This window comes from Nycticebus coucang, chromosome 16 (assembly GCF_027406575.1).
Source record: "Nycticebus coucang isolate mNycCou1 chromosome 16, mNycCou1.pri, whole genome shotgun sequence".
In the NCBI taxonomy this organism is placed as follows: Eukaryota; Metazoa; Chordata; class Mammalia; order Primates; family Lorisidae; genus Nycticebus; species Nycticebus coucang.
Window position 1 is genome coordinate 70750949 of NC_069795.1, and position 27414 is coordinate 70778362.

General features: G+C 36.4%; 1 protein-coding gene across 1 annotated transcript in view; it reads right to left on the bottom strand.

Annotated features, from left to right (window-relative positions):
- Positions 1-27414, bottom strand: part of POLQ (DNA polymerase theta) — a 143702-nt gene that overhangs the window by 31664 nt on the left and 84624 nt on the right. Inside the window, exons 23-26 of the mRNA XM_053565718.1 lie at positions 25450-25579; positions 24753-24871; positions 9476-9660; positions 5787-5898 (exon numbers count right to left, since the gene is read on the bottom strand). Coding sequence (XP_053421693.1) covers positions 5787-5898; positions 9476-9660; positions 24753-24871; positions 25450-25579 — 546 coding nt within the window. The remainder of the gene's footprint in view (positions 1-5786; positions 5899-9475; positions 9661-24752; positions 24872-25449; positions 25580-27414) is intronic.

Here is a 27414-nt window from a genome sequence, read left to right on the forward strand (position 1 = left end):
TCCTATAGGAGGCCTCCAAATATTCAAATTGTAACAGCTACTTTAAAAAACAATCAGTTCTAAGGAATAGTGTATGTTTAACAAAAGGCATCCACTTCAAATGAACAGTTATGCACTTTAACAAATGTACATCCCCTTATAGCTACTAGAAGATATGAAGCACTTTCCTCTCCCTTTATACTCAGTCCCCATTATTAGGCTCAGACACTCATTGATTTGATAATATTTCTTAGTTTTTCATGTTCTTGAATTTCATGCAAATTGGATTATGCTGTGTACTCTCATTTGTGTCTGCCTTCTTTTACAAAGAAAACTATTTTCAAGAATCAATATAGTACTGAGCATCAATACTCAATTCCTTTTGTCTGATCTATATAATGTTCCATTTAAAAGACATATCAATAAACATTCCGGTACAAATATCTGTTATAATGTGATTTTTGGTCTTCTGGGTATATACCTAGTAGAGGAATTATAGGATTGAATGGCAGATCTATTTTTAGATCTCTAAGTGTTCTCCAAACATCTTTCCAAAAGGAATGTATTAATTTGCATTCCCACCAGATGTGTAGAAGTGTTCCCTTTTCTCCACATCCATGCCAACATCTCTGGTCTTGGGATTTTGTGATACGGGCTAATCTTACTGGAGTTAGATTATATCTCAAGGTAGGTTTGATTTGCATTTCTCTGATGATTAAGGATGATGAGCATTTTTTCATATGTCTGTAGGTCGTGCGCCTGTCTTCTTCAAAGAAGTGTTTCTTTAAGTCCCTTGCCCAGCCTGAGACGGGATCACTTGTTCTTTTCTTGCTTATACGTTTGAGTTCTCTGTGGATTCTGGTTGTTAAACCTTTGTCAGAGACATAACCTGCAAATATCTTCTCCCATACTGAGGGCTGTCTGCTTGCTTTACTTACTGTGTTCTTGGCTGTGCAGAAGCTTTTTAGTTTGATCAGGCCTCAGTAGTGTATTTTTGAAGCTGCTTCAATTGCCCAGGTGGTCCTCCTAATAAAATACTCGCCCAGACCGATTTCTCCAAGAGTTTTCCCTGCACTCTCTTCTAGTATTTTTATAGTTTCATGTCTTAAATTTAAATCTTTAATCCAGTGAGAGTCTATCTTAGTTAAGGGTGAAAGGTGTGGGTCCAGTTTCAGTCTTCTACAGGTCACCAGCCAGTTCACCCAGCACCATTTGTTAAATAGGGTATCTTTTCCCCACTGAATGTTTTTAATTGGCTTGTCAAAGATCAAATAATGTTAAGTAGCTGGGTTCATCTCTTGGTTCTCTATTCTGTTCCATACATCTACCTCTCTGTTTTTGTGCCAGTATCATACAGTTTTGATCACTATCGATTTATAGTATAGTCTAAGGTCCGGTAGCGTGATTCCTCCTGCTTTGTTTTTATTTCTGAGTAATGTCTTGGCTATTCGAGGTTTTTTCTGATTCCATATAAAATGAACTATTATTTTTTCAAGATCTTTAAAGTATGACAGTGGAGCTTTAATAGGGATTGCATTAAAATTGTATATTGCTTCGGGTAATATGGACATTTTAACAATGTTGATTCTTCCCAGCCATGAGCATGGTATGTTTTTCCATTTGTTAACATTTTCAGCTATTTCTTTCTTTTTTTTTTTTTTTTTGTAGAGACAGAGTCTCACTTTATGGACCTCAGTAGAGTGCCGTGGCCTCACACAGCTCACAGCAACCTCCAACTCCTGGGCTTAAGCGATTCTCTTGCCTCAGCCTCCAGAGTAGCTGGGACTACAGGCGCCCGCCACAACACCCGGCTATTTTTTGGTTGCAGTTTGGCCGGGGCCAGGTTTGAACCCACCATCCTCGGTATATGGGGCCGGCGCCTTACCAACTGAGCCCAGGCACCACCCTCAGCTATTTCTTTTATTAGAGTTTCATAGTTCTCTTTATAGAGATCTTTCATGTCCTTTGTTAGATAAACTCCCAAATATTTCATCTTCTTTGGCACTAGTGTGAACAGAATAGATTCCTTAACTGTTTTCAGCTTGACTATTGTTGGTATATATAAAGGCTACCAATTTATGAATGTTGATTTTTGTAACCTGCGACGCTGCTGTATTCCTTGGTCACTTCTAAGAGTTTTGTAGTAGAATCCCTGGTGTTTTCCAGATATACAATATCATCTGTGAAGAGTGAAAGTTTGATCTCTTCTGACCCTATATGGATACCCTTGATCGCCTTTCTTCCCTAATTGCAATGGCTAAAACTTCCATTACAATGTTAAAAAGCAGTGGAGACAATGGGCAACCTTGTCTAGTTCCTGATCTGAGTGGAAATGATTTCAATTTAACTTGATTCAATACGATATTGGCTGTGGGTTTGCTGTAAATGGCCTCTTATCAGTTTAAGGAATGTCCCTTCTATACCAATTTTCTTAAGTATTCTGATCATGAAGGGATGCAGGATATTATCAAAAGCTTTTTCTGCATCCATTGAGAGAATCATATGATCTTGGTTTTTTAACTTATGTGCTGAATTATATTTATAGATTTACGTATATTGAAGCAGCCTTGAGACCCTGGGAGAAAACCAACTTGGTCATGATGTATAATTTGTTCGATGTGTTGCTGGATTCTGTTTGTTAGGATCTTGTTGAATATTTTTGCATCTATATTCATTAGTGATATTGGTCTATAATTTTGTTTTCTTATTGGGTCTTTCTCTGGTTTGGGGATCAGGGTGATGTTTGCTTCATAGAACGTGTTGGGTGGTATTCCTTCTTTTTCTATACTTTGGAACAGGTTAAGTAATATAGGTACTAGTTCCTCTTTAAAGGTTTGGTAGAATTCTGACATGAAGCCATCTGGTCCTGGGCTTTTCTTTTTAGGGAGATTTTGTATGGTTGATGCTATTTCAGAACTTGATATAGGCCTGTTCAACATTTCCAGTTGATTCTGGCTAAGTCTTGGAAGGTGACGTGCTTCCAAGTATTGGTCAGTTTCCTTCAGATTTTCATATTTCTGAAAATAAAGTTTCTTATAATATTCATTTTTTGAATTTCTTTTTTTGTTGTTGTTGCAGTTTGGCCGGGGCTGGGTCTGAACCCGCCACCCTTGGCATATGGGGCCAGCGCCCTACTCACTGAGCCACAGGAGCCACCCTCATTTTTTGAATTTCTGAGGAGTCTGTTGTTATTTCGTCTTTGTTATTTCTGATTGATAAGATTAGAGATTTTACTCTTTTTTTCCTGGTTAGGTTAGCCAAAGGTTTATCTATTTTATTGACCTTTTCAAAAAACCAACTTTTTGATTTATTGTTATCTTGTATAATTCTTTTGTTTTCAATTTCATTTAATTCTGCTCTAATTTTGGTTATTTCTTTTCTTCTACTGGGTTTGGGGTTGGAATGTTCTTCCTTTTCCAGTTGCTTGAGATGTCCCATTAAGTTGTTAACTTCCTCTCTTTCCGTTCTCTTGAGGAAGGCTTGCAGTGCTATAAATTTCCCTCTTAGGACTGCCTTTGCGGTATCCCAGAGGTTCTGATAATTTGTGTCTTCATTGTCGTTTTATTCCAAAAATTTGGCAATTTCCTTCTTAATCTCATCTATGACCCAGCTATCATTCAGCATAAGGTTATTTAGCTTCCATGTTTTTGTATGAGTATGCAGATTCCTGTTGTTACTGAGCTCAACTTTTATTCCATGGTGGTCCGAGAAGATGCAAGGAATAATTTCTATTTCTTTAAATTTACTGAGGTTAGACTTGTGACGTAAGATGTGATCGATTTTGGAGTATGTTCCGTGGGCTGATGAGAAGTATGTGTATTCAGTTTTGTTGGGATGAAATGTTCTGTAGATGTCTCCTAAATCCAAATGTTGAATGGTTAGGTTTAAATCTAAAATTTCTTTGCTCAGCTTCTTGTTGGATGCAAGTTCTTTGTTAAATTAGAAGTACTAGAAATATTTTTTCTCTTTCTGTAGCTTATTTTTATAATTTCTTAATGGTGTCACTTATCTCTCTCTTTTTTTTTTTTTTGAGACAGAGTCTTATTATGTCGCCCTCAGTAGAGTAACGTGGCATCACAGCTCACAGCAACTTCAAATGCTTGGGCTTAAGCGACTCTCTTACCTCAACTTTCCAAGTAGCTGGGACTACAGGTGCCCACCACAACACCTGGCTATTTTCTTGTTGCAGTTGTCATTGTTGTTTAGCTGGCCAGGGCCAGACTCGAACCTGCCAGCCTCGGTGCATGTGGCTGGCACTATAACCACTGTGCTAAGGGCACTGAGCCAGCTTATCAGTTTTTAAATGGTTAATTCAATGTTATTATCACCAAAGAAATCTTTGCTTACCTCAATGTCACAAAGATTTATCTTGTTTTCTTCTGGAAGATTTACATTTTAGCTATGTATGAGGTTGGACAATTAAGTTTGCAAAATCATACTAGAAAAAGTGCTACGTATCTCATTGTTGAATATCACTATGGTCATCTTTGAAGTACTCCTCTTGGCCATCCAGTGACCACAGTTTGAAAGTCTATGTACCACATCAGGTTAATTTTTGTGTAAGATGTGAGATAAAAGCTGAGGTCCATTTTTTCCCATACTGGTATCCACTTGTTCTAGCATCAATTGCTGAAAAAAAAATCCTTCCATCCACTGAATTATCATGGCAACTTTGTTAAAAATCAATTCACTATATATGCATAGGCCTGTTTCTGGTCCTTCTGTTGTGTTCCATTATTCTGCCTACTCCTATGTCTACCTTGATCATTATTGTTTTATAATAAGTTATGAAATCAAAAAGTTTAAGTCTTCAACATTGCACTTTCCCCCAAAACATTATTCTCATTATTCCAGGCCATTTGCGTTTCCACATAAATTTAATCAGCTCATCAATTTCTATACAAAAGTCTAATGTAATTTTGATTGGAATCACATTGAATCTAAAAATAATTTATAGAGAATTGTCATCATAACAATCTATAAAATAATTTATAGAGAACTGTCATCATAACAATGTTGTACTTTCCAATAAATTATAATATGGTATATACCACATTTCTTTACATATTCATCAAATGTTTTGGCATTTTCAATTATATAAGTCTTACATATACTCTTAAATTAATGCCAAGTATTTCATATTTTTTGATGTCATTATAAATAATATAAAAATATATATTTTAGACTTCATTTACTAATTCTTGTAAGTATACAGAAATACAACTGATTTTTACAGATGGACATTGAATGGTGGAACCCTGCTAAATTTAGTTGTTTTTGTAGAATACATATGAATTTATATGTACAACATTATATGATGTGTGAATAACAACAATTAGTGGATAGGGTTGATTTACAAAAGAGCAAGAGAGAACTTTTTCGAGGTGAATTTTATTATATGTAAATTATACTTCCATAAACTGCCAAAAAAGAAGAGATAATACAAGATGATGATACTCAAACTCCTCTATAAACAGCAGTCGCTCTCAGAGTTGCTGGTACATTCGATCAATGATATATTGTTCAAACTAAAGCTATCTAAACTCAAAGCACAAGTCAGTTTCCAGATTTTCAGGATATTCATGACACAATAGCATATACATAAATCGCACTTTGCTATTCTATTACTACTTTTATTAAAAAGTTTTTTTCAAAAAACAGGAAGATTATATTTTAGTTAATAATACCTGATGAAAACATATGAATTAACAGATACTTCAACAGAAAATTTAGTAACACTAATTTTTTGAAAATTAATATAATGTAAAAAGATGGTCGAAAAGAATTAGTATCTAGAAGATAATTACCCTTGTATCTGGATTTGAAGGAGTCGATATAGCCAGCAGCATCATTTTCATTAATGTCCATCTGCTCTCCCAAAGCTTTAGCTCCCATTCCATAAATGATTCCATAGCAAATCTGAAAGGAAGTCACATACTCGGTAAATAAATTAAAGGTCATAAATAACTATATAAAATGTAGTTTGTTGAGATTGAAATTTTTATTTCATAGGGAGTTAGAAATAATTTTGATAGGTCAGATCCCCAGCAAACATCTTTTCTGCCTTTTAGCATTACTTTTTGAGAAAGAAGTACAAAGGGAGGGAGAGGGAGAATATTAATGATACAGGGTATATGTATGTCTTTTAAGAAAATAACCCCAATGTCTAAGAGGAAACATTTATTTCTACTTGTCCTTTAACCAGCAGTCTTTAGAGTAGCTTTTTACTCCTGATTAGTACTTCACTAACTTCCATTTGAAGAAGTGTCAACAATCAGGGAAGAGAAACATTACAAACCTTCCTCTCCTCACCTTTGGGCAGGACTAAGAGTAGAAAGAGTAGGCTTCATGGTTTAATAATAGGGTAGACTTCACTGGAAATAAATTATATTCCTCACCACACAGCCACTTGAAAGATCCCACATCTGCAGAATTCATTTCACTTAAATACAAATAAAAACTCTAGTGGAAATTCTGGGAGCAGCAAAAGGAAATGGTATAAATAGGTCACTAGAGAACCTGATTTAACCTAAGTATTGCCTGGGTTCAAAAACCTGTTCCACCATTCACAGGATGTATGATTCTGCACAAGATACTTAAGTTCTTTGTATCTTAATTTCTTCATTTATAAAATGAGGATAGTAATATCTATGTCATGGGATTTAGGATTACATGAGTTATTATTTATAACTATCTAGGAAATTTCCTAACATAAAAGAAGCTTTATATAAATGTTGTTAAATAAAACATAAAAAGATGATTATCAGACTTCCAAAAAACTTTTTTTTTGAGACAGAGTCTCAAGCTGTCACCCCGGGTAGAGTGCTGTGGCGTCACAGCTCACAGCAACCTCAAACTCTTGGGCTTAAGTGATTCTCTTGCCTCAGCTTCCCAAGTAGCTGGTACTACAGGCACCTGCTGCAATGCCTGGCTATTTTGTTGTTGTTGTTGCAGTTTTCATTGTTGTTCTAGCTGGCCCAGGCCAGGTTTGAACTGACCAGCCTCGGCGCCACTCCCAAAAAACTTTTAATGTGATGAACTGACTAGAGGATCCCTCTTCTTTTTTAATACATTAAGAAAGGGCTATTTCCTCCTTTTTTCTTTGCCTGTTTGGTTTTTTACATTTATTTTGTTGTGACTCCTACCGTTGCTTTTATACTCATATTACTAGGTACTATCTGAGATCTCACCAAGACTCAGGGATTAGATGGTTCAGTACATAGTGATATAGGAAAAGATACTGGTATAGCATAAACATTATAAAATCATGCAAGAAATTGTTAAATGGAGGTAGCTATCACCAGAGAATAATTGTGTAGGTTCTGACCTTCTGACTTATCCTGGCTCCACTTACAGATGCATGACTTTAAGCAAATTACTAAGTTTCTTTGCCTCAGTTTCCTCCTCTATAAAATGGGAACAGTAATAATCATACCTATTTTATGGGCTGATTATAAGTATTAAATATGAGAATATTATCTATTTTACCTAGGGCTTCCCCAGAGAGGATTAAACAGAAGACAGAGCGGGCTTTCTACACAATAGAAGAAACAAGTGTTGGTGCTAAAGTGCTGAAAGGAAATGTTTTATGGTCAATGAGCCAGTCAAAAATTATAGCTGTGCTGCACTCGATTGCTTATAGCAGCAGAATCCACAATTGCAAAGACACAGAAACAACCCAGGTGCCCACCAATACATGAGTGGATTAATAAAATGTAGTATATACATACTATGGATTACCACTCAGACATTAAAAAAAGGCGATCTAGTATATTTTTGGATAATCTGGGAACTGGAAACCATACTTCTAAGTGAAATGTCACAAGAATGGAGAAACATCGGTGGCGCCCATAGTTCAGTGGGTAGGGCGCCAGCCACATACACCCAGCCTGGCAGGTTCGAACCTGGCCTGGGTCAGCTAAACAACAATGACAACTGCAACAAAAAAATAGCCGGGACGTTGTGGCAGGCACCTGTAGTCCCAGCTACTTGGGAGGCTGAGGCAAGAGAATCGCTTAAGCCCAAGAGTTTGAGGTTGCTGTGAGCTGTCACATTATGGCACTCAACCGAGGGTGACATAGTGAGACTGTCTCAAAAAACAAACAAACAACAACAAAAAAACAGAATGAAGAAATGTCACAAGAATGGAGAAACAAACACATGCATTCAATACCAAATTGGAACTAATCCATCAATACTCAAATGCACATGAATCAGTGAAAATCAAGCTTGGGGGAGGGAGGAGGGGGTGGGTAAATTCACACCAATTAGGTACAGGCACATCAACCCGGGTGAAGGAAATACTTCTGTATAACTTTGATTCAATCCGTACAAAAACAAAGTATGTAAACCAAGCATGTGCATCCCCTAATATCCTGAAATATTTTTTAAAAACAAAACATGTGTACCCCCTAATATTTAAAAAGGAAAAAAATAAAAATAAATGAATTACAGCTGTAACTATAAGTGTAAATGGAAAACTAATAAAGCAGGATCTCAGAGTGGGATGGCATGCCTTTACCTCAGCCAACAATCCTGCTTTATTACAAATAGCATTGGATTTCCCACAGGTCATGTAAGTTATCAGAGTTCATTTAGGACAGAAAATGGTATAAATGTGGCCTTTGATTTTCTCTGTGCCTAAAAGTCATCCAGGAGTAGAAACTAATATGGATCCACTTCAAAGGTATAAGAAGGGCAGCAGAGTATCACAGGTAGATTAACTAATCAATAACCTCAAAAGCTATTAGGTCTGTAATCCTAGACTCCGGGAGGCCAAGGCAAGGTGGATTGCCTGAGCTCAGGCATTCAAGACCAGCCTGAGCAAGAGTAAAATCCTATTTCTGAAACCAGTGAGGCATTATGGCAGGCAATGTAGTCCCAGCTACTCAGGAGGCTGAGGCAAGAGGATCACTTGAGCCCAAGAGTTTGAGGATGCTGTGAGCTATGCGCCACAGCACTCTACCAATGGTGTCAAAGTGAGACACTGTCTCAAAAGAAAAAAAAAACAAAGCTAAAAAGCTATCACTTATTAACCATTATCCACATCTCTGAAATATATTTTCAGTAAACATTCAGAGAACACCTTCTATACAAAGTACTGTGGCTTGATGCTGTGGAAAAATATTAAAAGGAAAAAATGGAACTTTACCTTAGGACACTTAAGAGACTACATATACAAATGTACACACACACCCTTCCAGACACACACACAATGAGTACCAACACAACATCTACCATTACCAGGCACTATGACTAGCCATATTATGGTTTAAACGCATATGGCTTTCCTGACACTAAGTGGCCTCAGATCTCAGTTTTTCTAGTTCATTTTACTGCCTCTAAGAAAGTCAGTATAATGAAGAGATGAGCTCAGACAAAATGTAATTTGAAAGATCCAAAGATGAAGAATTGCTCAACTACAAATAATTGAGACAATTTAAACTTTTAAAATCATTCAACTCTCATTTATAGTAAATATGTTCACTAAGATCACCTGCTTTGCTTGTTGCCTCAGATCATCACCAACAGACTCTGGCTCAATCATCTTCCATTCTGCTGCAATACTCCTGAAAACATCAGCTCCAGTGTTTAATACTTGAATGAGACGATGATCATGGGATAAATGAGCCAAGATTCGCAGTTCAAGCTGAGAGTAATCAGCAGCCAATATTAAACCACCTGAAGAAAAAACCATTTTAGAAAGGTTAGTACAAAGTTCTATATAATATAATCCAAGTTCTCTACAACTAAGCAGGGTGACAGAAATTTAGATCTAACTTAGTTTTGAGATATGTTCAAATGTCAAAACCCTGCTCTTAATAGATGCAATTCAGCTCTGTATCTTAGATCATCTTTATCCCTTTAGCTTTCCAGTAAATATAATATGGGAAAAGCCACCCCTGACATCTTCCCCTAATACTGTGTGGTGCTTTCCTCAGTGTTATTGCAGCACCTCACACAGAATCTAAAACGGTTCATTCCCACCTTTCCAATGTGGCACTGAATTCTTGGGAACTAGAGACTTAATTTTCATTTTCCTTCTACAGAAAACCTTACACAATTCCTGGGACAAAATAGGCCCTTAACAAATGGTTGTTGAATTAATAAATTAATGGAGAAACTGGTGTTCAATGTGTGCACATGTTAAGTGGGATGAAGAGAAATATGAATTGCTTCAAGAATAACAAAGATATTTAATGAAAAAAATCAACTGGTAAACAGGTGAGTATTATTAAGAGAATTAAGATAATTTAGCTATAAATTTGAAATAGGTGGGTTAGATATACATGGCAAAAAGAAAATATTTTAAAAATAAAAGGAAGGTCAGAGAAAAAATAGGGAAAAATTTTGGAACTGATCACAAAGGACCAATAATTACTGTTGAAGAAAAGATCATTAAAACAGTGAACATTAAAAAAGTCAATGGTAACTACCCATTACAACACAAAGCAAAAAGTTGTAAGACTTCTACAGGACACTTCCTACTCTACACAATAAGATTTCTGGATAAGATACAAAAACATATAAAAACATTTTATATGTATATGAAATCTCCTTCAAAAGGAAATTATATTGGCTTGTGTGATGGCTCACGCCTGTAATCCAAACACTCTGAGGTGGGTGGATTGCCCAAGCTCATATGTTCAAGACCAGCTGGAGCAAGAGTGAGATCCCCTCTCTAAAAATAGCCAGGCATTGTGGCAGATGCCTGTACTTGGGAGGCTGAGACAATGGAATTGTTTGAGCCGAAGAGTTTGAGGTTTCTGTGAGCTATGATGCCATGGCATTCTACCAAGGATGACAAAGTGAAGACTCTGTCTCCAAAAAAAAAAAAAAAAAAAGAAGGAAATTATATTATAAAATCAAAAATATATTTAATATATAAATATACACATATATTATTATATATAATCTCCTTTATATTATATATAATCTCTTTCAAAAGGAAATACCTAGGGACCAGAACAAAAGATAAAACTCAAAAACTCAAAACTAGACCATAGATGTTTAAAATAATGTCAAAGAAGATAGTGGGGCACTATATTGGTCATTAGGCCATGGACTTTTTAAAAAAAATTATTATGAATACATAATAGTTGTATATCTTTATAAGATATGCTGTGATGTTTTCATACAGGCGTACAATGTGAAATATCAAATCAGGATAATTGGGGTATCCATCACCTCAGGCATTATCATTTCTTTGTGATAAGAACATTCTAATTCCACTCCCCTCTCCAGCCTCTGGTAACCATCATACTACTCTCTAATATTTGGCTCCCACATATGAGTGAAAACATGTGAGATTTTTCTATGTGTGGCTTATTTCATTTTTTAAATTTCAGATTAATATGAGGGTACAAACAACTAGGTTACATTGTTTGTGTTTGTTAGGTAAAATCCAACTTGTAGTGATCTCTTCACCTAGGTGTGCCAGATATTCTTACATTGTGCCCATTAGGTGAGAGCTTATTTCACTTAACATAATGTTCTCCAGTTCCATCCATGTTATTGCAAATGGCAATATCTCATTCTTTTTCATGATTCTATAATATTCCATTGTGTATATGTATCATAGTTTCTTTATCCATTCATCTGATCACTGATACTCAGGTTGATTCCAAATCTTGGCTATTGTAAATAGCGTTGTAATAAACATGGAGTGCAGACATCTTTTTTTATATACTGATTTCCCGTCTTTTTGTATCTTCTCAGCAGTGGAACTGCTGGGTCATGTGGTAGTTCCATTTTCAGTTTTTTTGAAGCATCTCCATACTGTTCTCCATAGTGGTTATACTAATTTACATTCCCACCAGCTATGTACAAGGATTCCCCTTTCTACACATTCTTGCCAGTATTTGTTTTTGTCTTTTTAATAAAAGCCATTTATTTTCACTGGGGTGAGGTAACACCTCATTGTAGTTTGGATTTGCATTTCTTTTATGGCTAATGATGTTGAGCACTTTTTCATATACTTTTTGGCCATTTGTATGTCTTTTGAGAAATGTCTAGTCAGATCATTTACTCATTTTTTAATTCAATTATTAATATTTAACTTTTTCCTTTTGAGTTTCAGAGCTCCTTATATAGTATATTCTGGCTATTAATTCCCTTGTCAGACAGGTAGTTTGCAAATACTTTCTCCCGTCCGTTTCTTCCCTTTGTTGACTATTTCTTTTACTATGCAGAAGCTTTTTAGCTTGCTGTGACCCCATTTTACAATTTTGCTTTGGTTGCCTGTGCTTTGGGAGTATTAACCAAGAAGTACTTCCCCAGACTAATTTCCTGAACGATTTCAACAATGTTTTCTTGTAGTAGTTTCAAGGTCTTAGGTTTAAGTCATTAATCCATTTTCACTTGATTTTTTTATATGGTGAGAGGTAAGGGTCTAGTTTCATATTTCTTCTAGTTTGCGCAGCACCATTTATTGGAGAGACTATCCTTTACCCAATGTATATTCTTGGCACCTTTGTCATAGATAAGTTCACTATAGATGTATGGGTTTATTTCTGGAGTTTCTTTTCATGCCAGTACCATGATGTTCCAATAATTACGGCTCGATAGCACAGTTAAGTCAGGTAATGTTATTTCTCCAACATTATTCCTTTTGCTCAGGATGGCTTTAGGCTCTTCTGGATCTTTTGTTGTTCTATATAAATTTTACAATTATTTTTTCTATTTCTGTGAAGAATGTCATTTTATTTTGATAGAGATTGCATTAAATCTGTAGTCTATTTGGGGTAGTATGGACGTTTTAACAATACTGATACCTCCAATCTAACAAGTAGGGACAACTTTTCCATTTTTTTCTATCTTCTTCAATTTCTTTCATTAATATTTTGAAGTTTTCATTATAGAGATCTTTCTTCACTTCTTTGGTGAAGTTTATTCATAGATATTTTATTTGTATCTATTACAAATTGGCTCACTTCGTTGGTTTCTATTTCAGATTGTTTACAGTTGGCATATAGGAATGCTATTGATTTTTGAATACTGATATTTTATCCTGCAACTTTTTTGATACTGATTTTATAACCTGCAACTTTACTAAATTTGTTTACCGAGTTCTAATACTTATCTTTTATTTTTGGAGAGATCTTTAGGTTTCTCTGGATATAAAATTATATTGCCTGTAAATAAGGATAATTTGATTTATTCTTTTCAAATCCTTTTTTTTTATTCTCTGTTCTTTCTAGAACTTTCAGTACAAAGGGCCTAACAGACATCTAAAGAACATTCTACCCCCAAACTACTGAATATACATTCTTCTCATCAGCCTTGCAATCATTTTGCAAGATTGATCACATCTTAAGCCACAAAATATGTCTCAACAAATTTAAAAAATGAAAATTACACCATGTATCTTCTCAGATCACAGTAAATAAACCAGAAATCAACTCCAACAGAAACATTCAATTCTATATAAAGTAATGGAAATGAAACAACCTAATGTTGAATGATTACTAGGACAAGGAAGAAATTAAGGTAGGAATCATAAGATTCTTTGAAAATGACAAGGGGGCACAAGTTATCAAAATCTGTGGGATTCAGGCTCGGCGCCATAGCTCAGTGAGTAGGGCACCAGCCACATACACCGAGGCTGGCGGGTTCAAGCCCGGCCCGGTCCTGCTAAACAACAATAACAACTGCAAAAAAAAATAGCCAGGCATTGTGGTAGGCGCCTGTAGTTCCAGCTACTTGGGAGGCTGAGGCAAGAGAATTGCTTAAGTCCAAGAGTTTGAGGTTGCCATGAGCTGTGATGGTACGGCACTCTACGGAGGGCGACAGCTTAAGACTCTGTCTCAAAAAAAAAAAAAAAAAAACTGTGGGATTCAGCAAAATGGCTACACCAAAAAGACAGAATGATCACAAATCAACAATCTAGTGAATCACCTTAAGAAATTAGAAAAGAGCAAACCAACCTCAAACCCAGCAGAAGACATACAAGGGCAAACATCAGACTAGAATTAAATAAAATTGATAATGAAAGAACTACACAGAAAATGAAACAAAAAGTTGTTTATTTGAAAAGATAAACAAAATTGACAGACCTCTTGCTAGATTAACCACAACAGAAAAGCATCCTAATTAGCTCAATTAGAAATGAAAAATGGATTTTAGTCTGTACTACAAAGCCATAGTGGTCAAGACAGCATGGTACTGGCACAAAAACAGAGACATAGACACTTGGAATCAAATTGAAAACCAAGAAATGAAACTAACATCTTACAACCAGCTAATCTTCGATAAACCAAACAAGAACATACCTTGGGGAAAAGACTCCCTATTCAATAAATGGTGTTGGGAGAACTGGATGTCTACATGTAAAAGACTGAAACTGGACCCACACCTTTCCCCACTCACAAAAATTGATACAAGATGGATAAAGGACTTAAATTTAAGGCATGAAACAATAAAAATCCTCAAAGAAAGCATAGGAAAAACACTGGAAGATACTGGCCTGGGGAAAGACTTCATGAAGAAGACTTCCATGGCAATTGCAACAACAACAAAAATAAACAAATGGGACTTCATTAAACTGAAAAGCTTCTGTACAGTTAAGGAGACAACAACCAAAGCAAAGAGACAACCTACACAATGGGAAAGGATATTTGCATATTTTCAATCAGACAAAAGCTGGATAACTAGGATCTATAGAGAACTCAAATTAATCCACATGAAAAAAGCCAACAATCCCATATATCAATGGGCAAGAGACATGAATAGAACCTTCTCTAAAGATGACAGACAAATGGCTAACAAACATATGAAAAAATGTTCATCATCTCTATATATTAGAGAAATGCAAATCAAAACAACCCTGAGATATCATCTAACCCCAGTGAGAATGGCCCACATCACAAAATCTCAAAACTGTAGATGCTGGCGTGGATGTGGAGAGAAGGGAACATTTTTACACTGCTGGTGGGACTGCAAACTAGTACAACCTTTCTGCAAGGAAATATGGAGAAACCTCAAAGCACTCAAGCTAGACCTCCCATTTGATCCAGCAATCCCATTACTGGGCATCTACCCAGAAGGAAAAAAATCCTTTTATCGTAAGAACACTTGTACTAGACTGTTTATTGCAGCTCAATTTACAATCGCCAAAATGTGGAAATAGCCTAAATGCCCACCAACCCAGGAATGGATTAACAAGCTGTGGTATATGTATACCATGGAATACTATTCAGCTATTAAAAAAAATGGCGACTTTACAGTCTTTGTATTAACCTGGATGGAAGTGGAAGACATTATTCTTAGTAAAGCATCACAAGAATGGAGAAGCATGAATCCTATGTACTCAATTTTGATATGAGGACAATTAATGACAATTAAGGTTATGGTGGGGGGGAGCAGAAAGAGGGACAGAGAGAGGGGGGTGGGGCCTTAGTGTGTGTCACACTTCATGGGGGCAAGACATGATTGCAAGAGGGACTTTACCTAACAATTGCAATCAGTGTAACCTGGCTTATTGTACCCTCAATGAATCCCCAACAATAAAAAAAAAAGGAAAAAAAAAAAGAAATGAAAAATGAAATATTACTGATATCACAGAAATATAAAACATTATCTCTGAATACTAAAAAAAACTTCTATGCACATAAGCCTGAAAACATTGAGGAAATGGGCAAATTCTTGAAAACACAACCTCAAGGAGGAAGAAATATAACTCTTGGGAAGAGGGAGGGGGCTGGGGGATCACGGCGTATGGCCCATCTCTTGAAGGCAGGACACAGAAGAGGAACTTTAACAATGCAATCAGTGTAACCTAATTCTTTGTACCCTCAATGAATCTGAAACAATAAAAAAAAGTACAATATTTTCAAAAAATAAATAAAAATACGGTTTGGGTAAAAAAAAAAGAAAAGAAAAGAAATATTACTCCTAGACAGACTAATATCAAGGAACAAAATTGAAGCAGCAATAAAAATTCTTCCAACTAAAAAAAGTCCTGAACCAGATAGTCTCATAGCCAAACAAAGAAGAATTGCTGGCTATTCTGTAGAAATTCTTTCGTAATGTAGAGGCAAAAGGAATAATCCCCAATGTGCTCCATGAAGCCAATATCACCCTGATAACTAAAGCCAGAAAAGAGCATAACAAAAAAAGAAAACTATAGATCAATATCCCTTACAAATAGATGCAAAAATTCCCAATACAATTTTAGTAAACCAAATTCAGCAGCACATCAAAAAAATTATCCCATGACCAAGTAGGCTTGATCCCAGGGATGCAAAGATGGTTCATAATATATGTAAACTTATAAACATGATTCACCACGTAAACAGAAACAAAGACCTATAATCATCTCAATAGATGCAGAAAAAGCATTTGACAAAATGCGTACCTTTTATGATAGAAACTTTTAACAAAATAGGCACTGATGAAACATACCTCAAAATTACAAAAGCTATATATGAGAAAGCCAACATCATATCCAAAGGAGAAAATCAAAAGCATTCCGCTTACAACTGAAGCTAGACAAGGTTGTTGACTGTCACCACTTCTATTCAACACTATCCTGGAAGTCCTAGGCAGAGCAATCAGGCAGAGAAGGAAATCAGGGTATCAAAATGGGGAAAGAGTTCAAACTATTACTGTTTGCTGATGATATGATCTTATAGCTAGAAAATACCAAAAACTCTGCCAAAAGACTCCTCAAATGGATACATAAATTCAGCAAAGTCTCAGGTTACAAAATCAATATACACAAATCAGTAGCATTCCTATCCATCAATTAACAGTCAAGCTGAGAATCAAATCAGACAATACCTTGTGAGAGTGTATAACACGCCCCCTGGGTGAGGGGCTCTTCTACAAGTGGAACTTTACCCTGGAAGTGAGAACAATTAACCTAAAAATTATACCCTCACATTAATTTCATTTAATTATAATAAACTTTTTAATAAAGACAATACCTTTCACAATATCAACAAAGAAAAATAAAATACCTAGGAACACATTTAATCAAGTAGGTGAAAGACTTCTATAAGAACCATGAAACACTAAGGAAGGAAATTGCATGGTATGTAAACAGATAGAGAAACATACCACCTTCATGGATCACCAGAATAAATATTGTTAAAATGTCTATGCTACCCAAAGTAATTTACAGACTCAATGCAATCCCCATTAAAATACCAACATCATTTTTTGCAGACCTAGAAAAAATAATCCTATGGTTCATACGGAACCAAAAAAGAGCATAAATAACTAAAGCAACTTTATGCAAAAAGAACAAGTAGGAGGAACCACTTTACCAAACTTCAAGCCATACTACAAGGATATATGATAAGCAAAACAGCATAGTACCAGCATAAAAACAGAGACATAGACCAATGAATCAGAACAGAGAACTCAGATATAAAACTATCCTCATATTACCATCTGATTTTTTGACCAAGCAGACAATATACACTGGGGAAAGAATCCCCATTCTATAAATAATGCTGGGAACACTGGATAGCCACATACAGAAGATTGAAATAGAATCCTTACCTCTCAGTACTCAGAAAAATTAATTCAAAATGGGTAACAAACTTAAACCCATTGACAAATGGCCAATCCATGTATAAAAAAAATGTTCATTGTCTTTGATCCTTAGGGAAATGCAAATCAAAATCACAATAAGATATCATCTAACTCCAAAAAGAATGGCTTTTATTAAAAAAAATCCCAAACAACACATGCTGGTGTGGATGCAGAAAGAAAGGAACACTTACACTCTCTCGGTGGGACTGCCAACTAGTACAACCTCTGTGGAAATCAGTATGGAGATACTGTAAGGAACTAAAAATAAACCTACCATTTGACCCAGCAATCCCATTCTTGGATATTTAATCAAAGGGAAAAAAGAGCTATTTTATCAAAACGACAGTTGTGCTTGAATGTCTATTGCAGCACAATTCACAACCACAAAGATGTGGAATCAACCCAAGTACCCATCAATATATGAGTGGATTTACAAAATGTGGTGTGTGTAAACCATGGAGTACAACTCAGCCATAAAAGGAAATGGTGAACTAACACCTTTTGTAACAACCTGGATGAAACTGGAGACCATTTTCCTAAGCGAAGTATCACAAGAATGGAAAAGCAAACACTACATGTTCTCACTATTAAATTGGAACTAAATGATCACCACTCATATGAACATAGGGAGGTAAAACTCAATGGAAATAAGCAGGAGGAAAGGAAAGGAGGGAGTAAGTAAAATTACACCTAACAGGGGTAATCCACACTATTTGGGAAATTGGCACATTTATAACTTAAAACATACAAAATAATTCATGTAGCCAAAACATGTGGACAGCTGCAATATTCTGAAATTGAAAAAAACACTTGTTACTGTGATTTTAGTTATAATTTTTTTTAAGTGTGAACCAATTCTAAAATGTAATACAAAAGCATGCAACTGATGAAGAATTAAGTGCATGTGAAGCAATTAGTACTATAACTGAAACAGTAAAGAAAAAAATCTAGAAGAATCAGTGTCACAAATTTCATGATAGCAGGTAATTGCAATTTGCTGCAACAGAGCTAAATAAAAAACCAGTGTGGTTCCACAGGGAAAAAAATCATTTTAGAAGAAACAAAGTGAATAACACTAAGACATTTTCAGCAAATTTACATCACAAATTTGATAAAATTTTTCCTCTCAGTATTAAAAAAGAATCAAATTAATAGCCTGAAATTAGAATTAAATGTCCAGCAAAAAAATTACTAACCTTTTGAGTGCCTACATGATACCCCAAGTGAAAATTTTCATTATCTAACTTCGTGTACCAGGTCAAAGTCAAAACTTTGTTTCATATGCAAATTTAAAATATTGTATAAAATTACCTTCAGGTTATGTAAATTATATATAAAACATAGATGAATTTCATGTTCAAACTTAGGTCCCATCCCCAAGATATCTCGCTCATGATGTAAATGAAAATATTCCAAAATCTGAAAAAATATGCAATCCAAAATACTTTTGGCTCCAAAGATTTCAGATAAGGGTCACCCTGTAATAATGACTTAGCATAAGAGTCAGTGAATTTATTTAACTTGGACATAGTTTCGAAACAAATGTTTTGCTTCGAACTTAAATCTGTACTTCTAAAAAAAAAAAAAAACAAAAAAAAACAAATGAACCAGTCAGATAAACCCATAGGAGGAGAAAAAAAGAAAAACTTTGTCAGTGTAGATGTGAATAATTTTTTTTTTTTTTGAATGAGTTTTTGGTGAACTCCTCACTGCTAAATTTGACTGGCTTTAAAAAAATAAAAATAAATAAAAGCCAGGCACGATGGCTCACACCTATAATCCTAGCACTCTGGGAAGCCAAGGCTGGTGGACTGTCTGAGCTCAGGAGTTTGAGATGAATCTGAGCAAGAGTGAGACCCTGTCTCTAAAAAAAAAAATAAATAACTACTATTTTGTATGTGTGTATATGTAGAGGAATGGACACCGTGCTTGCAAAGGACAGTTACTGATTCTTATCATATTAAAAGGAAACACTGAGAACAGGACGGTCTCCTGGCAAGCTGAGAGAAGTTTTGTGACTTGGGGGAAGTCCCCCAAGTTAACTCAGTGTTCCGGAATGAGATAAGATCCGTCACTCACTAGTAAGCACGTGTTAAACACTGATGCTTAGTACTTCTTCACGGGGGTTGTGAGGAAAGAACACGTGGCAATCCTAACGCATGCAGCCCTCATATGTAATTACCTCAACTCTCCACACCTGTTGTGTATGTCATTACCTTAACTCTCCACACCTGTCGTGTATAACCTTAATAAACAGCCATTGAGGAGGGGGCTCAGGGCTACCCTGCACTTAAGGTTAGCCCGCCTCCCGCAAGCTTGTACTTCTAATCCGTGTCACGCCTGGTTCCTTCCTGCGGCAACTGAGACCAGGGCCTTAGGGGTCGCGACATGTATGTGTGGTTTTAAATAAAAGGTTTGTGGCAGCCCTGCATTAACCAAGTCTATTGGTGCAACGATTTCCAACAGCATGGGTTCACTTTATGCCTCTGTGTCACATTTTGGTAATTCTAGCATTACCTTACACTTTTTCATTATTATACCCATTATGTTGATTGGTGATCAGTGATCTTTGATAGCCCTATCATCATTGTATGTACCATAAACCACACCCATGTTAGACAGCAAGCTTAATAAATGTGTTCTGACTGCTTCACTGACCAAGCATCCCCTGTTTTTCTCCGTCTCCTCAGGCCTTCCTGTTCCCTAAGACACAACAATATTGAAATTAAGCCAATTAATAACCCTACAATGGCCACTAACGGTTCAAGTGAAAGGAAGAGTAACATGATTCTCACATTAAATCAAAGTTGAAATGACTAAGTTTAGTGATTAAAGGCCAGGAGCTGGGCCTCTTGCACCAAACAGCCAAGTTGTGAATGTGGAAAAAAAAAAAATTATTCAAGGAAATTAAAAGTGCTACTCCAGTGAACACAAAAATTATAAGAAAGCAAAACAGCCTTATTTATGACTGAAATGGAGAAAATTTGAGTAGTCTGGGGATAGAGGAACAAACCAGCCACACGACATTTCCTTCAGCCAGGAAAAAGCTGTAGCTCTCTTCAATTCTTTGAAGGCTAAGAGATGTGAAGAAGGTGCAAGAGAAAACATTTGAAGGCAGCAGAGGTAGTTCATTAGGTTTAAGGAAAGAAACCATTTCCATAAAACAAAAGTTCAAGGTGAAGCAGTAAGTGCTGAGGGGAGAAGCTGCAACAAGTCATCCAGGAAGTCTCACTAAGATCACTGATGAAGGTGACTACAGTGAACAACATATTTTCAATAGAAATAAAATAAAATAGTCTTATATCAGAAGTCTTCTATTAGGTGCCATCTAGGACTTTCATCATAGCTTGAAAGAAGCTAATGCCTATCTTCAAAGCTACGAATAGACTGATTCTCTCATAAGGGGCTAATGTGGTTGGTCACTCTAAATGAAAGCCAATTGCTTATTTGCCATTCCTAAAATCCTAGGGCCCTTACGAATTATGCTAAATCTACTCTGCCTATGATTTATAATTGGAACAGCAATGCTTAGATGATAGCGTATCTGTTTACAACATGGTTTACCAAATATTTTAAGCCCACTATTGAGACCCACTGCTCAGAAAAAAGATTCCTTTCAAAATACTGGGTGTCCTAAAGGTCACCATACGTAATAAAATGAACAAACTCATACTATATTTTATATTTTTGTATTTATATGCCAACATGTAGAGAAATATTTTGTAAATAAATGAACATTTAGCAACAATTTCGTATTTCCCCTATGTATGTATAAAATGACCTTTGGGATGGATACCCTGTATTATTGCTCATTGACAGTGTACCTGGTCACCCAAGAGCTCTCATGGAAATGGTCAAGGAGAGAAATACAGTTTTCATCTTTGTCAGTGCAACATTCATTCTGTGGCCTGTAGATCAGTAAGTCTTGAAATAACTTTTTTTTTTTGCAGTTCTTGGCCGGGCTGGGTTTGAACCTGCCGGCATCCCACTCCTTTGAGCCACAGGCGCTGCCTCTTGAAATAACTTTTAAGACTAATTTCAGACATACATTTTATAAGGCTAGCTGCCATACATGTGATTCCTCTGTTGGATCTGGGCAAAGCCAATTGAAAATACTCCGGAAAAGATTCACCATTCTAGATGCCATTAAGAACATTCGTGATTCATGGGAGGTCAAAATATCAACATTTGAAAGAAGTTGATATTTTCCTATGCTAAAGGATGGAGGAAGTAATTGCAGATGTGATGGAAAAAGCAAGAGAACTAGAATTATAAGTGAAGCCTGAAGATGTGACTGAATTGCTGTAATCTCATGATCAAACCTGAACAGAGGAGGAGTTACTTCTTATGCAAGAGCAATGAAACTGGTTTCTCCAGATAGAATCTACTTCTGGTGAAGATGCTATCAACACTGTTGAAATGACAAGAAAGGATTTAGGGTATTACATAAACTTATGTAAAGTTTAGCTGATAAAGTAGCCACAGGGCTTGAGAGGATTGAGTCCAATTATGAAATAAGCTCTACTGTGGGTAAAATACTATCAAATAGCACCTGCTACAGAAAAGCATTTCACAAAAAAAAGAATTAACATGGCAATTGTCATGGTTGTCTTATTTTAAGAAATTGCTACAGCCACTCCAACCTTTAGCAATAACCACCCTGATCAGTCAACGGCCATCAATATCAAGGCAAGATCCTCCACCAGCAAAAATATTATGGCTCACTGAAGGCTCAAATGATCATTAGCACTTCTTTCTTTTTTTTTTTTAGAGACAGAGTTTCACTTTATCGTCCACAGTAGAGTGCAGTGGCGTCACACAGCTCACAGCAACCTCCAACTCCTGGGCTCAGGCGATTCCCTTGCCTCAGCCTCCTAAGTCATTGGGACTACAGGGGCCCATCACAACACCCGGCTATTTTTTTGTTGCAGTTTGGCCGGGGCTGGGTTTGAACCCACCACCCTTAGTATATGGGGCTGGGGCCCTGCCCACTGAGCCACAGGCGCTGCCCGTCATTGTCATTAGCATTTCTTAACAATTAAGCATTTAATTAAGGAATAAACATTTTTTTGCTATAATGCTAGTGCACACTTAGTAGAATGTAGTATAAACATAACTTTTATATGCACTAGGAAAATAAAAAATTTCTGTTACTTACTTTATTGTGATATATGCTTTATTGTGGCAGTCTGGGAATAAACCTGCACTATTTCTGCAGTATGCCTGTATAAATATAGATCAAGTATTTCTAATAAAAAGTTAGAATCTAAACTAAGTGTAAAATAGACGCTAGATTTAGAAGATTTAAAATGAAAAAATGTTAAATGTCTCATTAATAATTCTTATACAAATTACACGGTGAAGTGGTAATATTTTGGATATTTATGGGTTAAATTTTAAAAAGTATTAAAATTTGGCTCAGCGCCCATAGCTCAGCTGGTTGGTTTGAATCCAGCCCAGACCTGCCAAACAACTACTATAACCAAAAAATAGCTGGGCTTTGTGGCGAACACCTGTAGTCCCAGCTACATGGGAGGCTGAGGCAAGGGAATCGCTTAAGCCTTAGAGTTTGAGGTTGCTGTGAGCTGTGACAGCACAGCACTCTACCCAGGGCGAGACTGTCTTTTATTTATTTAAATAAATAAAACAAAAAGTATTAAAGTTAATTTCAAACTTTCTCCCCAATTTTAAAGTATTTAAAATATAGAGGGGGCAGCACCTGTGGCTCAAAGGAGTAGGGTGCCGGCCCCATATGCCAGAGGTGGCGGGTTCAAACCCAGCCCCAGCCAAAAACTTCAAAATAAATAAATAAAATAAAATATAGCAGTCTATGTCAAAGGTCTATGTCTATCTCTAGGGACACCTGGACATCCAGTTTTTGACTCTTAGCCAAGATTAGGGCAGTGAGATTAATAATAAATTAAGATCCAAAATTCCCCCTACTAACCCACAGGTTTAGCTTCTTTACTGATAGTTTGCCACTGGCCTAACCAATTAAGTCATCCTGGCTTGATTATATAGCCAGAGAGGCATTAAAGTCCCACTGGAAACTTCTGCTTTGAGGTCTCCTTCAGCCTAGATTCCTTTTACAGATCTTGGCAGTTCAAACCAGAAATAAAGTGTGGTCCTTCTATGTGAATAAAGACCTCTGGCTCACTGAAGGCTCAAATGATATGGGAGATCATCCTTGTTCATGGAATGTCTCTTGGACTTCAAATGCTTATCTATACTCTCTTTTTGATGTACCATATCCTTTGCTTCTAAATAAAAGCCCTATGTGAGTATGCTGCTCTGTAGGAATTTGGTGAGACCTTTCAAATGCTGAACTGGGGAAATCTTTACAATGTAGCTACTAGGAAATTTAAAATAACAAATGTGCCTCACACTAAATTCCTAATGAACAAGGCTTCCTCCCTTACAACACAAAAGGAGAAACCAGGATTGTATAATCTCGATTAAATTAACATATACCACACATATCTTTTGGAGACTCCCTTAGATAACTGTGATTGGATTTTGTATGCTGATACTGAAAATTGCCAAGCAGGTCGTGTTATCATGGACCTGAATTCACCCTTGGACTATGTTTCTGATGGAATTTAAGTAAACACAGATGGTTAATTGTACTCACCTGGACTTGCCAGCTGGCAAAAGATAAAGGAGCAAATATGCATAATAATAGTAGGGATAATCTGGGAGTTAGACCATTGTGACTTCCAAATGTTTTGATGACAAAAATGTTCAGGATTAGAGTACTGAGGAAAGAGAAGGCAGAATGAGGATAGCTGTAGGAATCTTCCTCATGCAGCAGCGTGGAAAAAGGAGAAACACAGGAGCAAAGCAAGTCAGAGAGAAAGAAACTGTGCCCCCAGAGGTCAAGGGAGGAAACTGAGGAAGGAGAAAGTTGATTTATAGTGACAAATACCGCAGAGAGGTCAAACAGGATGAGGACTGGCAATCCACGGGATTTAGCAAAGACTTTACAATGACATCGGAAAACACGGTATCAGCAGACACACAGCACAGAAGTTCACAGAGAGAAGATCATGAAGACAACAGTGACTGCTATGGACCTGACACAAAAAGAGGAGAGACAGGCTCCACTGCAGAGAGGAAAAACAGAGGGATCACTGCATGCTTCTGGACTTCACCAACGGCAGACATTTTCAGTGTTTTTTTTTTTTTTTAAACATTCCCAGGGCAATAAGAAGTTCAAGATACATCAGCCACCTTACCTGGGAAAGGCACAAAGGCATGTCGCATGCTAACCGAAAATGGCATTCCTCTGTCTGCAGCTTTCTCTTCCATCTGTGCCTGGTGCCCATGGTTCAGGCCACAACCCTTATTTTGTCCTCTGCAGTGCAAACAACATCATCAATAGAACATGAAGCAGTCTCAAACACATGAAAAACATCTGATTTCTGATAAAAGTCAATATTTCCACCTAAGAAACTTAACAACCTCATCTGAAACTCACTTGGAAGCTTAACAAAGCTGCTAGACTTCTTATAGCAAAGACTGAATTAAACATCAAGACATGTCTACAATAGCCTTTCCCACAAAGTGCTTCTGAGATAATTCACAACATTTAGCTTAATTCAACAAATCTCTTTGACCATATCTAATATAAATTATCTGTGCTTTTTCTTCCTTTTATGTGTATATAAGAGAGCAGGAAGGGGAAGTCACTGACATTGCTAAACTCTCATAAGCATACAGCTGTTGATTTAATTAGTGGCCCTGGTTTTCAGCCTTTCACCATCAATTAGCTTCTTTATAGACAGACTATGGATTTAAAATGAGTAATGCCTAGAATAGAAATAGGTATGTCTAGAACATAAAATTAAACTAATTTCATTATTTTGTCTAATAATCTATGTTTAAGCTATTCATACTCCAAAAATATATTAATACAGATACACAGAAACAGACGACCTGCCCATGGGAAATAGGCCTTTGCCTAAGGCTTGAGAAGGTGGGCTTTCTCCAACTAGTGTTGGCATTTTAATCTCAAAATCTCTTGGCACATTCTGAATATTTGGTTCTGTAAAGGTTACTCGTCCTAAAAATAAGCAGAATAAAAACATAAAATTAGAAGAAGTCTGATATTTATTTTAACAATATTTACATTTCTGAATTCTCTTAAAAATGCATGCTTTATGGATGCCAAATTCAAGTAAATTTATATAAAATATTTTTCATCATGTTCATGTCTAATAATGATAAAATAAGATGATTCCAACATCAATCTGCTACAATACTGTGTCCTGCCCTGCCCTACCACTCTGAAAACAATCCCATAAGAACTAATTTGATAAATTGAACTATTCCTGTGCTAAATGTGTGCCAGGTGTCAGCACTATACCGTGTTAACAGCCATATTAATGAGAAAAGGCAGGGTGGCACCTGTGGCTCAAAGCGGTAGGGCACCGGCCCCATATGCTGAAGGTGGCGGGTACAAACCCAGCCCCGGCCAAAAGCTGTAAAAAAAAAAAAAAAGAAAAGGCTAATCAAATAGATTTTAAGAGAATTGACCACTTAAGTCTCTAAAAGCCCATCACTTTCAGATATCAGCTGGCCAGTTTTTGTCACTGTTACCATTTGTCTAGACAATTAACAACAGTATTGAGAAGTACAGAATCAGGTGGAGACTAAAATCAGAAAGTTAATAACATTTTTCAGTGAACAGAAAGCTATTTTTGAAAAATGCTTATAAAGGCTTTATTTCCCCCAAAATATTTTATATTTTATTTAATTATTGGTTGAATTTCTCTGAAACATATAAACATTGTTAAAAAGAGTTTGAATAACTTTGTTATTGTTTTTATAATATATATAGCAACACTAAAACCCTGTTTTATGATGCCCTCTTCATTGTAACAGGCTGTCTACTAGCTACTATATATAATTTCATCAGGCTATTTAAGTACCTTGGACATTGTTTTCCTGAATGAACCTCTGATGCTATAAGCACAAAATAAGCACTCAATTAATGATACCTTTTTTTTTTTTGAGACAGAGTCTCAGTATGCCACCCTCAGTAGAGTGTTGTGGCGTCATAGCTCACAGCAACCTCAAACTCTTGGGCTTAAGCAATTCTCTTGCCTCAGCCTCCCAAGCAGCTGGACTACAGGTGCCTGCCACAACGCCCAGCTATTTTTTTTTTTTTTTTTTTTTTGCAGTTGTCATTGTTGTTTAGCAAGCCTGGGCTGGGCTCAAACCCACCACCTTCGGTGTATGTGGCCAGCACTCTACTCACTGAGCTATGGGCACCGAGCCAATTAATGATAACTTTTAATATAATCATTACCATTAAATGGCATGTTCCATGTTACAAAGCTAACAAATAGCAGAGGAAGGCATCCAAGGCTCCTTCTACATCAGTGCATTGTCTTCTTTTCTATAATAATACTTATTATTATAGAAATAATAATTTCTGCCCTGGCCTATTAGTTGAATTGATGAGGCGACACTGGCAGACAAAAAAGATAGTAAAAATAAATCACAATAACTTTTTCATAAATTTTTATAGTAATAAATTCTAATCATTTCTTTTTTTTTTTTTTTTTTTTTGTAGAGACAGAGTCTCACTTTACTGCCCTCCATAGAGTACCATTACATCACAGGATTCACAGCAACCTCCAGCTCTTGGGCTTACACGATTCTCTTGCCTCAGCCTTCCGAGCAGCTGGGACAACAGGCGCCCGCCACAGCGCCCGGCTATTTTTTGTTGCAGTTTGTCTGGAGCTGGGTTTGAACCCGCCACTCTCGGTATGTGGGGCCGGTGCCCTACTCACTGAGCCACAGGCGCTGCCCCAATAAATTCTAATCATGAATTGGCTTTGCTCTGCTTATGTAAGTTTGTATTTCTAAACTATCACTATAAAATTATATAAA